Source organism: Sprattus sprattus, assembly GCF_963457725.1.
Source record: "Sprattus sprattus genome assembly, chromosome: 14".
NCBI classification, from domain to species: Eukaryota; Metazoa; Chordata; class Actinopteri; order Clupeiformes; family Clupeidae; genus Sprattus; species Sprattus sprattus.
Genome location: NC_137912.1, coordinates 4,528,656 through 4,543,541, shown reverse-complemented (window position 1 = coordinate 4,543,541; position 14,886 = coordinate 4,528,656). Strand labels below are relative to the sequence as shown.

Here is a 14,886-nt window from a genome sequence, read left to right as displayed (position 1 = left end):
CAGGGCCGAGTTCTTCGCAATCGCCAATAACCATTAGCCTACTCCATCATGATGAGTTCTTGTATAAGCGCTACAGATTCAGCCGACAAGGATTACTTTATTTACAAGACCTTTTCTAGGCAACCACCATATGGTGGGGGAAGGTATGAAGATTTAGTTTGCTATACATGTTATGGTGAAGACAGGAGAGACAGTGCCAAGACTGAGGGGGGAGACATCAAGGCATTCTCTCTCATTCATGTGGACATAGCAAGGAACTGCAAAGACAACAGATCACAAAAGAAGAACTTTGTTTGTTTTTCATCTGGAAAGAGGGGACACAAAGCCAGAAGACCTGCTTCAGAAAGAACATAGTCTACAGACTCAAGCACATCAACCACAAAAGAAACTTCCTTTTTCTTACAATATCAACACACGTGAGTGTGTGGTTGTATGTGTGTGTGTGTGTGGCTATATGAATGTCAACATGTTCAGTGGTGGACACTTTCTCAGCCTCAGTCTTTGTATGTGTGTGTGTGTGTGTGTGTGTGTGTGTGTGTGTGTGTGTGTGTGTGTGTGTGTGTGTGTGTGTGTTTTGCAATATGAATGTCAACATGTTCAGTGGTAGATACTTTCTCAGCCTCAGTCTTTGTACACACGCTCCCTCACTCCTCCTCCGACAGGGTGACATCCACGTGCATGTAGTTTCCACCTCAAAGGGAACGCCGTCCCCTCCGCCCCTCACTCCTCCTCTGGCCGCGTGACGTCCACGTGCGTGTAGTTTCTGTGCGCCTTCATGTTGCACTTCTGCAGTGTGGCCCCCAGCTGTTTGCCAGGGCCCACCTCGAAGGTCTGTGGGAACGACGTCCCCTCCGCACGCTCATACACCTTTAAATTTAGATACATTTGTATTGTTAGGTATGTTTTAAATGTTAGATATTTGTATTGTTAGGTATGTTTTAAATGTTAGATATTTGTATTGTTAGGTATGTTTTAAATGTTAGATATTTGTATTGTTATATATGTTTTAAATGTTAAATATTGGTATTGTTGTATATGTTTTAAATGTTAGATATTGGTATTGTAATGTATGTTTTAAATGTTAGATATTGGTATTGTTATATATGTTTTAAATGTTAGATATTGGTATTGTAATGTATGTTTTAAATGTTTGATATTTGCATGTAAGTGTTAAGTGTGGACCCCACGAAAAGTAGCTCTGTCTTAGGGTAGAGCTAATGGGGATCCTTCTAAATAAACAAACAAATAAACAAACAAATAAACAAACAAATAAACAAACCTCGTGCAGCGTCTGCTCCCACTTCACGGGGGATACCAGCTGCTTCAGCAGGAGCCGCCGAATGTGTGCCTCGTTCATGTAGCGCTTGCCGTCCACGTTGGAGTGCACGGCGATCTCGGGCCGCCGCACGTCCATGCTCTTCAGCACCGCCCGCAGAGGCTCCACGGCCGACTCCATCAGAGGCGTGTGGAACGCCCCGCTCACCGGGAGCTTCAGCGTGCGCCCGAAGTACAGCTGCCGCGAGTTCTTCTGCAGGAAGTCCAGAGCCTGGGGGATAGGGTGGTGGTCAGTGAGTGAGTGAGTGAGTGAGTGAATATGTGAGTGAGTGTATGTGTGGGTGAGTGAGTGTGTGAGTGAGTGTATGTGTGGGTGATTGTATGAGTGATAGTGTGAGTTATTGTGTGAGTGAGTGAGTGTGTGAGTGAGTGAGTGAGTGTATGTGTGCGTGAGTGAGTGTATGAGTGAGTGTGTGAGTGTATGTGTGAGTGATTGTATGTGTGAGTGTGTGAGTGTATGTGTGGGTGAGTGTGTGAGTGATTGTGTGAGTGAGTGAGTGAGTGTGTGAGTGAGTGTGTGAGTGTATGTGTGAGTGATTGTATGTGTGAGTGTGTGAGTGTATGTGTGGGTGAGTGAGTGAGTGAGTGATTGTGTGAGTGAGTGAGTGAGTGCGTGAGTGATTGTGTGAATGAGTGAGTGAGTGAGTGATTGTGTGAGTGAGTGAGTGCATGTGTGATTGATTGTGTGAGTGAGTGAGTGCATGTGTGAGTGAGTGAGTGTGTGATTGTGTGAGTGAGTGAGTGAGTGTATGTGTGTGTGATTATGTGAGAGAGAGATAGTCCCCATAACTCAAAAGACACTGACATACAGGTGCTGACTGGCTATTCCAATTCTAATTTGTCAAAATACATTTGAACTGTCAATCTCACTCGCTGACAAATACTTGCAGGATATATAGCAATCAGGACTGTTTAGGACCCAACCACTTCATCTCTCTTTTTGTGGCGTACAATGATTTGCTAGGAAGAACCACGAGAAGGAAACTTCATCTAATGCTTAAACATTTATTAAACATAAACAGAGAGCACATGTGAGTAGATGGTAGTACCTCCTGATGTCCAGCAATGACCCTCCCGTCAGGGAAGAGGTAGTTGGCCACCATGCAGACGGGCTTCTGGATGCCTAGAGACTGGCAGTGTTCCCGGGCCAACAGGCAGGCATGGTTGTACCTGGCCTGAGGTTTGCCGAAGACCGATAGCATGCCGCTGGGCGTCTGCTCAGAGGCCGCCTGCATCGCCTCAGCTCTCACCTTCACAGCGTACAGGGCTGGGTGGAGGGGTGGATACACACACACACACACACACACACACACACACACGCACACACACACAAACACAACAACAACAGTGATGACAACAACAACCACAACAGAAAGAGAGAGAGATTGAGGTCTAGGAGCCAGTCAGTCATTTCCATTGTATTATATGTATTACATTTTATAAGGACTATAAACACACAAACACGATTATTGTAAGAAAAGCAAAGTCCCAACCTTCAGCGAAGTCCATGGCACCAGAGAAAACCAAGGCAGCAAATTCCCCGACACTAAACCCCGCCGCAGCAGCGCAGTTCTCTATTGCCTAAGAACATCGAGAAAATTGATAACTATTGATACTAAAGGATACTAAATCATTTCATTCATCTACGCCATAAGCACGTAGTAGACCCAAAAGGGTGTCACTGCACGCAGGCTATACTTACAGCTGGGTTTTCGTGATTTAGTCTCTCAACCGCGGCAAGCGAAGTGACAAACACCGCAGGCTGACAGTGAACAGTTTTCGTCAGATCCTCCTTGGGTCCGTTAAGGCACAAAGACAGCAAATCATAGCCAAGTATCTTCCGAGCTACTGAGAACATGTCCTGGACCGCTCCGTACTTCAACAGTCCGCGTCCCATACCCACGAACTGACTGCCCTGACCGGGGAAGAGGAGGACCGACATCTGCCCCGGTTCTTTTCTGGGTCTTTGCTCCTTATCAGGAGCCTCACTCTCTGGGTCAGGAAGTGTAAAGTTCCCATCTTTCGAGCCATTCCGAACACCACTTGACAGCTGCCTGACGTGATGCAAAGAAAGTTCAGAGAGACAGATTTGTCTACATCCGAGTCTGAGAAATGCTCCAAAAGTCATGGCTAGAAGATGACACTAACGAGCTCGTAGATTGTTATAGAGATATCACCATATTTTCCAGCCCAGCCTGCCCATTCTGTTGCTCCCGTTAAGTAAAATGTATTCACTTTAGATGTTATACTGCACTGCTAAACACCATGGGGTGACACAAGGGCGCCGCCATGTTGAATCTTCTTTTGAAATTTCAACGCTGTTCATCAACCAACCACAAATTAAACAGCGCCATCTAGTGAGGGCATTTCAGGCTGTCGCCGCAGCTCCAGTAATCGTGCTGACTTTAAGTGGAAGATTTGGTTCATTAGACACACTGATAGAGTTCCACACACAGAGGTAGTACAGGCAGACATACAAACACACAGGCATGCACTAAATCATATACTTTTCTATACACTGATCTAATTTCTTTGTTTATTTTATGTATCTTATTTATTGTATGTTATTCCATCCGTAAAATTGTACTTATATTGTTGCTGTCAAATAAAAAGTTCTGAGTTCTAATTATCTTAGCTTCAGTTGTACGCCGAACAGGGCCAAGTTGTCTGCTTAATCAGTTTTAGAACTACACCAGTGTTCCAAATCATGACATCAATGACGATGTTTGGACGAACACGCCCACCCTAACCAGAAAGTTGTTTAAAAGTTTCAGGCGAAACGAACCTACCTGAAAACCTGTTACACCGCACACACTAAGAATGGCAGAAGCGGCTCAGATAACTACGAACTTTTTATATGTCCGATTTGTTTGGATCTTCTTAGGGTTCCGGTGACTACTAATTGTGGACACAGTTACTGTATTGGCTGCATTACGGGCTCCTGGGATCGGGAAGTTCAGAAGGGAGTCTACAGCTGCCCCCAGTGCAGACAGACGTTCACCCCAAGACCCGTTTTGAACAAAAATAATATTGTTGCTGAACTTGTGGAACAGATCAAGAAGACCAGAATCCAGGCTACTGCTCCTGTTCCATGTACTGCTGGACCTGGAGATGTGGAGTGTGACGTCTGCACTGGGAGAAAACGCAAAGCTGTGAAGTCCTGTCTAGAATGTCTGGTGTCATACTGTGAAACTCACTACAAAGCTCACAATGAACTTAATCCTGGACGAAAGCACAAGGTGACTGATGCCACATGCCAGTTACAGGAGAGGATCTGCACCCAACATGAGAAGCCTCTGGAGATATTTTGTCGTACGGACCAAAGTTGTGTTTGTTTGCTCTGTCTGGTGTCAGTGATTCTTGAGACTTGGGACAAAACATGTCCGTGACATAAATCACAGTTTTTTTATCTTAAAATGTACGTAATATATTTTAAAAGCCTCACCAAACTCATCAACAGGACAAGGGTAGCACAACAAAGTGTGTTTTGTTGTTGTCTAACATTTTGTTTTTATTCTTAATGATATGATATGTGACCAGTACCTACAAAAACCCATGTCCGAAAGCAGGTCACATCACACTGCAATGCTTTAAAAAGTCTGAAAAGTGATATAAAATTGAACTTTATCTATATCATATGTAAATAACATAGTATTTATTTCACAAACATTAAAAAAAAATATTTTGAAACATTTTGAATTTACTTTCTGGTCAGTTGAACATGTGTCCAGAGTTTTCGTCAACACCATCAGACTTTTTTAAATTGGGAAAAAAATCAGGAATAATTTAGGGCAGCTTTAACTCAAAGGACCCCTTTCCTTCCTCCTTGGTCTTCCTGGTGACATGAGAAAATTTGAGCTCTGGTAAGTTTTTAATAATACTTTGTTTTTCATATCTATTTACTAATATGCACACGTCACAACCATAGCGTATCAACTCCAAAATGGCTAAAGAGTCAACATTAGAGTAAAATGTTCTGCAATCTAGTGTTTATTTATATAGATTGGCTGGACCATGATCAACAGATGAAAAACAGGATGGCTCCTGTAAGAATCTTGTGTGATATAAGGAGAAATGTACTTTTTTTGTCAACACCATCAGACGTCAACACCATCAAAACACCATCAAACACCATCAACATTTGTGTCTGGTGGTGTTGACTTTCTCTGATGGTGTTGACTAAGGCCATTTTAGTGTCCATTTTAAGCATTTTAATGCTGTTTATGCCAAAAAATATCACTTCCTATGCATTTTTATTGCTATTTCAGTTTAATGTGTCGAATTAAATCTAGTTTAGATATAGAGTGTCAACTCCTTCAGATATATTTTTTATCGTTTTTTAAAGAAAATGGTATCTGTTTCATTCCTTGAAGGATATTTGTTCAAAGACTAACACATTTCCAATGTAGATGTGTATTTTTAATGCTTGAAAATGTCTCTGTTAAATCTGAAGGTTAAAGACAAATGTAATTCGTGATATGATTTCAATTCTACTCATTAAACATTGACTTCTTTGGCTCTAAACTTTAGTTTTTAATGATTTAAAGACCTGTGTACATTATAAGGGGAACTGGGAAAACTAATGAGTAAAAATATTTCTGATAAGATAATTTCAAATAATTTCCATAAGTATATTTATGTTTATGAAGGTGTTGACGAAAATCAAGTGCTGACCCAGCAAACATTCAATTAACATAAAAAATCTACAACTGGGAGGTTGAACCAAAACATGTGTGGATAGACAAAACTTCATTTGACATAAATGTAATCATATATTTTGGAAGTTATCCAAATATTTTTTGGGAAAATCAAAACCTGTTTTGTCCCTTATCTCAAGAATCACTGCTGTATGAACACAAAGGCCATGACGCTGTGTCAGCCTCTGCAGGGAGGAGAGAGAAACAGGTAAGGACAGAAGTTATCTTGGTGATAGATTGGACTTGTGTGGTAAGATTTGGCTAATGGGTTTCCAACTGGAATGAAAGACAGTTGATAGATTCATCCTCTTTAGGTTATTATAGTGTGAGGGAGAAAAAAGAATGACAATGTCATAAAAACACGCCTGTCTAATGAAGTTGTAAAACCAGATAGTTAACTTAAGACCGTCAGCATTTTAATACAGGAATTAAAACACATAGCCTAATTAAATTCTAATAGACCATTTTAAAAGCATAAATCAGACAGAGAATATTCTGTTGCACACAAACTGTATCTAAATAATATAACATCAAAGGCCTAAATTCCAATTTAATGTGTTATGTCTGGGCACTCTTATTTTACAGTAATTTATATTAAGATGGGCTCATCATGGTTTCTGCCTGCAATATTGCTGCCTAGTCCTCTCAGATGAGCCCAGTGATTAGGGAGCTGAAATGGCATTTTGAAGGGTCCTGGGTTGTTGGCACTATGACTGAATGACATTACATGGTTTTCAACTGCCTAGAGGTCACAGGTCAATCAGTGAGGGTATGGTGGACATTACTATCAACTATGAATATGATTAAACAGAGATGTACTGCATGTATGGTTCACTGCTTTGCTACAAAAGACAAAACTTATGTTGTGTTATTCTCAAGCCTTGAAATGAAACAGCGTCTCACCAACAGGCTATTTAGCAACATTACAGATAACCACTCAGTCAGGGTAACTAGCTTAGCTAGCTTGTACTTGCAGGAATGCGATCACACAATGTTAATAATATGATGCGACCATAACTATTTGCTGTGGTGGATGTGATGTATTCCTTCAACATAGACACACTTGGGGGAGACCCAGAGGAGAATCCAGCAGAGAATCCAGGAGAGAGAGAAGGAGCTGCAGGAGCTGAGGAAGGCTGTGGAGACTCTCAAGGTGAGTAGTGGCCAGAGGAGAGGAGCACAACAGCTGGCTGGAGTCTGTAATGCTGAGCCGCTTCCCAGCTCCTCTGATCCACACTGTGGGTACCAGGCTGTGTGTGGAGGAGTTGAGTGAGTGGGCTGCTTTAGATGGACCCCTCCTCTTTGTGTGTCTCCTAACAGAGCTCTGCACAGACAGCAGTGAGGGACAGTGAGAGGATCTTTACTGAGATGATCCGCTCCATTGAGAGAAGGCGCTCTGAGGTGAAAGAGCTGATCAGAGCTCAGGAGAAGGCTGAGGTGAGTCGGGCTGAAGGACTCTCGAAGCAACTGGAGCAGGAGATTGCCCTGCTGAAGAGGAGAGATGCTGAGTTGGAGCAGCTTTCACACACAGATGATCACATCCATTTCCTCAAGGTAAGCGTCGATGATGGATTGTTAGTGCACAGAATGTTAAAGGGGCCCTGATTTATGTTGAATATATTCCTAGGTTAATATTTGTATTCAATTTAGATATTGTTGAAGTTTCCAGAAAGAAGCTTGTTCTTCTTATTATAACTCAGTCCACAGCACTTTGAACAGATAGCTTACCCCATGCGGTTACGGTGTCTATAAAAAAGATTTTGTACTTATCACTCAAAACATTTGAGCATGATGAAGACAATTTTATTCTTCAGAAAACTGCTCAAAATCATTATGGCAATCGGTAGTACAGGTTAGGTCACATGGTAGGAAGAACACTTACTGTCAGACGAGGCTTGAGTGATGTCACTACCTGTGGTTAATTGATAAAAGCACTTCTGCCCTGACATCATGGCTCACAGTTTGTTTGGAGACACTTGAGGTGCACAGGTGCCTGCCACTCTGTCTCTTTGGTCAGGCCACATGTAGGTCAAGACAAACCAGTGGCATTTGTGTTGGGTTCATTTGGATTCATGAACCATTTGGGTTGGATTAATTTGGGCTTCATAACATCAACAAAAAACACTTCAACTTGAGGAATCACAACATGGGCTTATCCCACTAGCTGTTAGCCGAGCGCTGCTCGGCAGGGAGTGCACACACACACACTCAAACACACACACACACACCTACACTCTCAAACACACTCACACAAACACAAACACACCTACACCCTAAAACACACACACTCAGTCACACACACACACACACACACACACACACACACACACACACACACACACACACACAGACACTCATCCGCACAAGGATCCCATCATGTAGGGATAGTGTGTAGAACGTAGGTGAGGCTTTGCTTAAGTTTACGTTGTGAGTCAGGAGACTAACCCCTAGACAACGCATTTTAGCTGCTAGGACTATACTTCGTCCTACCATCATTTGGAAGCCACATCCAGATGCTGCACACACACACGTCAAAGGTGACATCCAGGTTAGGCGTAGCCAGATGCTCATAAAGTTACATTAAGTTCACATCTCAAACATTAGAGGATAATATCTTACTCATGTACACTGTAATAGTGCAAGGTATAGTTAACAAAACGTTTCCTGATCAACTGAATTTACTTGTCATTAAATACAGACTGTACATTTAAACATACAACTTACTTATATGTGGATGCTTTATTTTGATGCTTTATCTCTCTCTCTCTTTCTCCCTCTTCATCCATCATATCTTCCCCCTCTCTCTCTTTCTCTCTATCTCTGTGTTTCTTTATTTAGACTTTCAAGTCAGTCAGTGAGACACCTGAGTCTAAAGACTTATCCTGCATCTCTGTGAAGCAAGGCCTCTATTTTGAGGCTGTGAAAAAATCGGTCTCCTAACTCAAGACACAGCTGGAGAATTTCTGCAAGGAGGAAGTCATGAAGATATCTGCATCAGGTAAATCACATTACTTGCATATGTTTACTTATAGTTACTTACTATACTACTGATAAGCTAAATTGTGATGGTGAATGTCAGGAACATCTATTTCTCAATGTCACATATTTGTAACATACCCTTTGTATGTAAGTGAAGCAGAGATACTCAACAGGTGTATCCATGATGACTTGTCCTTAAGGTTGAAGAAGCTAAAGACTCATAACGTCCCTCAATAAGAGAACACACATTTACTGCCATCATAAAATAAACAGAAGGTTGATGTAATGCTGACAGTTGGCCAGCCTGTGTTTCAAATATGATTCTTTCTCTCTTAATAGTGACGAAAGTCCAGGCGTTCATTCACTGCACGATGGTGGAGGGAGGCGGACCCGACTCGGATAACGCAGCAGAGCCGGTGCGGGCCCAGATTCCTGTTCCTTCAGCCGAATGTCAAAAGCAGACCATCGGGGCCCTTCTGAAAACCACACTCCGAAAGGGAGATGAGTGGGCTTTGATTTACACTGGATGGTTCAGGCAGTGGAAGAAATATGTTGGCTTTGACAAGTGGGATCTGAACCACATTGGCGAACGGAGCTTCTATCCTGGACCAATTGACAATTCAGGCCTTTTCTCTGACGACGACGACACACATACATTAAAAGAGCACCTCATAGATGAGCTGGACTATGTCCTGATGCCCACAGAGGCGTGTACCAAGCTTGTCAGCTGGTATGGCTGTCTTGAGGGCCAGAAGCCTGTTGCCAGAAAGGTAGTAGAGCAGGGCATGTTTGTCAAGCTCTGTAAAGTGGAAGTGTATCTGACGGCGCTGAACTTGTGTGAATACCAAAATATGGACAAATGTGGTTACACGACACTTCAGCAAAGCAGATCGAATTGATACGATTAAAAAAGAAATGAGGTCACTTTTTGGCATCCCTACGGAAACGAAGACACGATTGTGGAAAACGTACATGGGCATGCACAACACCTACTACGAGCGGTTAATCAAGCCGCACAGTACTTTGCAGGATATCGGCTTTTTCCAGTTTCAGATGCTGGTGATCGAGCGGAAGAACGAGGATGGCACGTGGCCCATACAGAATTCCGACATCAAGTCTACACCCAATGGAGTCTCGAGTTTTGCCTCAACCAGAGAGGATTTCCTACCATGTGAGTTTGACACAAAACACATTTTATACAGTTTAATGTATTCCAACGCACAAGTCAAGTTTCAGTAAAAATCACATGGTCCTACTAAGCAGTTCAACATTTCATTATGGCTGTTATAGTTCATGGGTAGAGGAAACAGTGTCTTTTCCAGACCACCATGCTTCCTATAACCACTGATGAGGAGCAGGTCCACGTGTTTGGCCTTTGTTTTGTGTCGCCCACCAATGCAAAGTCTATGTACCTCCACCCTGTGTACGTGTCCTAAAATGGCGTTCTGAATGGAAGTTGGAGAGGAGATGTAACGAATTTGCCACACCCCTCTCGGATCAATCACCCACACCTCATTTTCACTCAGTTCTCCTCATCAGCACATACACACACACACATACACACACACTGGCACACACACACATACACAATCATGAAGTGTTTTTTTTTTTTTATGTTTCTTTGTTTTTACCATTATAATGAGATCTTTATGTTATAAAATGTTTTTGGTGCAAAATGGTGAATAAAAAGTTATATTCTTCTTTTCTTGGTGTGTGTGTGTGTTGGGGGAGGTATATTAAATGATCAGTGAAGCTCAACATATTCAGCTCGGAGTCAGCCTTATCCCTCTCCCTCACTCTCTCACACACAGTGTCTCTCTCTCTCTCTCTCTCAATCTCTTTCTTACTCTCTTTGTCTCTATCTCTCTTTCTCAAACACAGTCTCTCTCTTACTCTCTTTGTCTCTCTTTGCATTGACTGAGTGTGTGGGCGGAGCCTGAGAGCTGTGAGTGACTGCAGCGTGTGGCCGCTGAGCCAGTATCGCTGCTTTTTTAGATCTTTCTTTTATATACTATATACAGGTGCAGCTCAATAAATTAGAATCATCAAAAAGTCGATTTATTTCAGTAATTGAATTCAAAAAGTGAAACTCATATTATATAGATTCATTACACACAGACTGATATATGTCAAGTGTTTATTTATTTAAATTTTGATGATTATAACTGACTGCTAATGAAAACCCCAAATTTAGTCTCTCTGAAAATTTGAATATTGTGAAAAAATATTGATATTGAGTACTCATGGTGTCACACTCTAATCAGCTAAATAACTCAAAACACCCGCAAAAGGTTTCCTGAGCCTTTCAAAGTGTCTCTCAGTCTGCTACAATCATGGGGAGGACTGCTGACTTGACAGTTGTCCAGAAGACGATCATCGACACCCTACACAAGGAGGGTAAGCCACAAAAGGTAATTTCTTAAGGAGCTGGCTGTTCACAGAGTGCTGCATCCAAGCACATTAATGGAAAGTTGAATGGAAGAATGTGGTAGAAAAAGGTGCACAAGCAACAGGGATAGCCGCAGCCTTGAGAGGATTGTGAAACGAAGCCCTTTCAAGAATTTGGGGGAGATTCACAAGGAGTGGACTACAGCTGGAGTCAGTGCGTCAAGAGCCACCACGCACAGACGTATCCAGGACATGGGCTTCAACTGTGGCATTCTTTGTGTCAAGCCACTCTTAACAATAATAATAATAATAATAAATAATAATTCATTTTATTTTTAACGCACTTTTCATTCCAAAGAATCTCAGCGTGCTTCTTGAACCAGAGACAACGTCGGAGGCGTCTTACCTGGGCTAAGGAGAAAAAGGACTGGACTGTTGCTCAGTGGTCCAAAGTTCTCTTCTCAGATGAAAGTACATTTTGCATTTCATTTGGAAATCAAGGTCCCAGAGTCTGGAGGAAGATAGGAGAGAGGACAGGCACAGAATCCAAGTTGCTTGAGGTCCAGTGTAAAGTTTCCGCAGTCAGCGATGGTTTGGGGTGCCATTTCATCTGCCGGTGTTGGTCCACTGCTGCGCTCTGTTCCGTTGTCCATACCCTCCGTACCTACCATCCTTAGTTTGAGTATGTAGGGTGTTCCGTTTTCCGATTTCCCATTTCCGTGTCGAAAAGAAGTATACCCAAAGGACCCGTATCTGTACTCATAACGGTCAAAACGCTGAGTGCTGAACCAGGGTACACTTTCCACACTCAACGGCCGCCATCTTGTCAACGTAGCGGAAGAGGCGGACCCAGGCAGAGCCGCTCAGCTCGAAAAAGACGAACGCGGGGCTTGTCGCGATCGTAATTTCCGGTAAGTGCACCACGGAGTATTAGATTTGGAACAGCACTCACCTGCTGAGAATCTGCGTACCTAGTGAGTGTGTACTGTGTACTGCGTATAAGTATAGGTACGGTAGGTACGGTAGGTAGGGAAAATGGAACATAGCGCCGGTGTTTCCTCAGGTCCAGGGTCAGTGCAGCCGTCTACCAGGACGTCTTAGAGCACTTCCTGCTTACCTCTGCTGACCAGCTTTATGGAAATGCATATTTCATTTTCCAGCAGGACTTGGCACCTGCACACACTGCCAAAGGTACTAGTACCTGGTTTAATGAACATGGTATCCCTGTGCTTGATTGGCCAGCAAACTCGCCTGACCTAAACCCCATAGAGAATATATGGGATATTGTGAAGAGGAAGATGCGAGGCTGTATGCTGAATGCTTGCAGGGGATTTTGGCACATTTATTTGGGCCGCTAAAACACACAGTTAGCTGTGTTGCTCATTCCACGAATGCACGATCCTTACAAGTTGTACCTCGATGTAAAGGTGACTTAGCAGGCTTTCCAACGATATATACAATACAATACCAATTGGTATTATTAAAGGGGAGTAATAATCGACCGAAATTTTTTTTCCAAACTTTAATATAACGTTTATATAAAAAAACCTTTATTTACAGTAACAGATGTGTTCCTGAGATTTCCTCTGACTGTGTGTGTTTGGTTGATTCAAATTTAGCAGAGCTGCACTGTATATCTGAGAGAACCTGATGCCGCCTGAGCCAAGCTGCCCGTGGAGCAGAATCACACACACACACACACACACACACATACACACACACACACACACACACACACACATACACACACACACACAAAGAGAGCAGTTATGTGTTGTGAGATGGTGAAGAACATCGCAATACCTTTACCATGTATATTTTCTTAATAAATTATTTTATTAATTTCATTTTATGCAGCACACGACAGACAAGGCAAGAAATGGCCCTTTTTTCTCATATTTATTCTAAACATTTCTAGCATTATAATTCACAAATGACCGTTAGTGACATTAGACTCAAAGCAACAGTACTGAATGCTCTCAGATAAAGATAAAAGGAATTACAATAATTTGAATATTAAAAAAAGGTACTGAAAGCACTCAGATAAAGATGTAATTACAATAATATACAAATAAAAAAAGGCCAGGCTCTTAAGCCTTGTAATCAGATGTAACAACTATTAGTGTTGATATGGAGTTGTATTGCCCACAATTGTTTCTTTCATTAAAAAGCCACCGTAGGCCACTGAAATCACTTGTAGGTTTGTAAGTGTGTGTGTGTGAGGTTGGCCACTGAAACCACTTGTAGGCATACCCAGTCTAGCAACTCCACAGATGAATTTGACCGTTTTCTAACTGCACAGGAAAAAATGACCACAAGTGGCAGTTCCACAGCGAGTTTCAGTCACAAGAGGAAGACGAGTGTAAAGGTGTATCCTCAATCCTGAAACCCGAAACCTGTCAACAATCGCTCTGAAAGTTTGAGTCTGGTTTCATCTCATTGTGTGTGTGTGTGTGTGTGTGTGTGTGTGTGTGTGTGTGTGTGTGTGTGTGTGTGTGTGTGTGTGTGTGTGTGTGTGTGTGTGTGTGTGTGTGTGTGTGCGTGTGTGTATGTGTGTGTGTGTGTGTGTGTGTGTGTGTGATGCAACAGGAACTAATGCTATTTTGGAGCATCTGAACTGCTGTGTGTTTGACATGACCTACAAACTGTCACTCTCATTAGTGTGGTCCGTCGGCTGAGGCCTTTTGGTCGGACTGGCTGACAGCCTGTGATTGGCTCTTATCTTCCTCCTCCCCCTCCTTCCTATGGTTTGACTCCTCCCCCTCCTTCCTATGGTTCGACTGGAACTTGGTGATGAATTCGGTGCTGGTAAGAGCCCGGTCCTGTTTGGGGCAGTGGATCTTTGCGGGAGGACGGTGGTCTATCCGGTCTGTGGGTAAAACACCAGCAGGAAGAATGAACATCTCAAAGGTAAGTGTGTGCGTGTGCGTGTGCGTTTGCGTGTGCGTGTGCGTGTGCGTGTGCGTGCGTGTGTGTGTGTGTGTGTTCAAAGGTAATTATCAGCACGTATTGATGAATGCTTAGCATGGTGCCGGTGACCACTAGGGAAACAATGATGAGAAGATGGATCAAATAACACAAGTGGGAATTTGTGGGCAACTGATCTCTTTCTCTATCTCTCTTGTTCTCCTTTGTGTGTGTGTCTGTGTGTGTGTGTGTCTGTATGTGTGTGTGTGTGTCTGTATGTGTGTGTGTGTGTCTGTCTGTGTGTGTGTGTGTGTGTGTCTGTCTGTGTGTGTGTGTGTCTGTCTGTGTGTGTGTGTGTGTGTGTCTCTGTGTGTGTGTGTGTGTGTGTGTGTGTGTGTGAGAGTGTGTGTGTGTGAGTGTGTGTGTCTGTCTATGTGTGTGTGTGTGTGTCTGTGTGTGTGTCTGTCTGTCTGTGTGTTTGTGTGTCTGTCTGTGTGTGTGTGTGTGTGTGTGTGTGTCTGTCTGTCTGTGTGTTTGTGTTTGCACGTGTGTGTCTGTCTGTGTGTGTGTGTGTGTGTGT

At 42.9% G+C, this 14,886-nt stretch overlaps 3 protein-coding genes and 1 pseudogene across 4 annotated transcripts in view; 2 read left to right on the top strand and 2 right to left on the bottom strand.

Moving 5' to 3' along the window:
• Nucleotides 1-273: 273 nt before the first annotated feature.
• Nucleotides 274-3,621, bottom strand: mcat (malonyl CoA:ACP acyltransferase (mitochondrial)). The gene is made up of 5 exons (XM_080850945.1): nucleotides 3,038-3,621; nucleotides 2,829-2,916; nucleotides 2,385-2,602; nucleotides 1,280-1,546; nucleotides 274-867 (listed from the first exon to the last, which is right to left on the bottom strand). The coding sequence occupies exons 1-5, from the start codon at nucleotides 3,461-3,463 to the stop codon at nucleotides 721-723; spliced, it is 1,146 nt and encodes a 381-aa protein (XP_080707071.1). The 5' UTR covers nucleotides 3,464-3,621; the 3' UTR covers nucleotides 274-720.
• A 534-nt stretch (nucleotides 3,622-4,155) lies between these two features.
• On the top strand, nucleotides 4,156-9,216 carry LOC308375279 (E3 ubiquitin/ISG15 ligase TRIM25-like; the record flags this gene model as incomplete). The annotated part of the gene is given in 8 exon segments (XM_080851354.1): nucleotides 4,156-4,168; nucleotides 4,171-4,688; nucleotides 6,187-6,240; nucleotides 7,090-7,185; nucleotides 7,353-7,586; nucleotides 8,871-8,969; nucleotides 8,973-9,030; nucleotides 9,212-9,216. Coding segments are annotated over 8 exon segments (1,077 nt in total).
• Nucleotides 9,217-9,382: 166 nt separating this feature from the next.
• On the top strand, nucleotides 9,383-10,484 carry LOC308375278 (ubiquitin carboxyl-terminal hydrolase 4-like; annotated as a pseudogene). The gene is made up of 2 exons: nucleotides 9,383-10,182; nucleotides 10,468-10,484. The product of its transcript is annotated as a ubiquitin carboxyl-terminal hydrolase 4-like (transcript).
• A 3,572-nt stretch (nucleotides 10,485-14,056) lies between these two features.
• Nucleotides 14,057-14,886, bottom strand: part of def6c (DEF6 guanine nucleotide exchange factor c) — a gene marked incomplete at its 3' end in the record, with an annotated part of 11,445 nt that continues 10,615 nt past the window's right edge. The window contains exon 12 of the mRNA XM_080851317.1: nucleotides 14,057-14,268. Coding sequence (XP_080707443.1) covers nucleotides 14,057-14,268 — 212 coding nt within the window. The remainder of the gene's footprint in view (nucleotides 14,269-14,886) is intronic.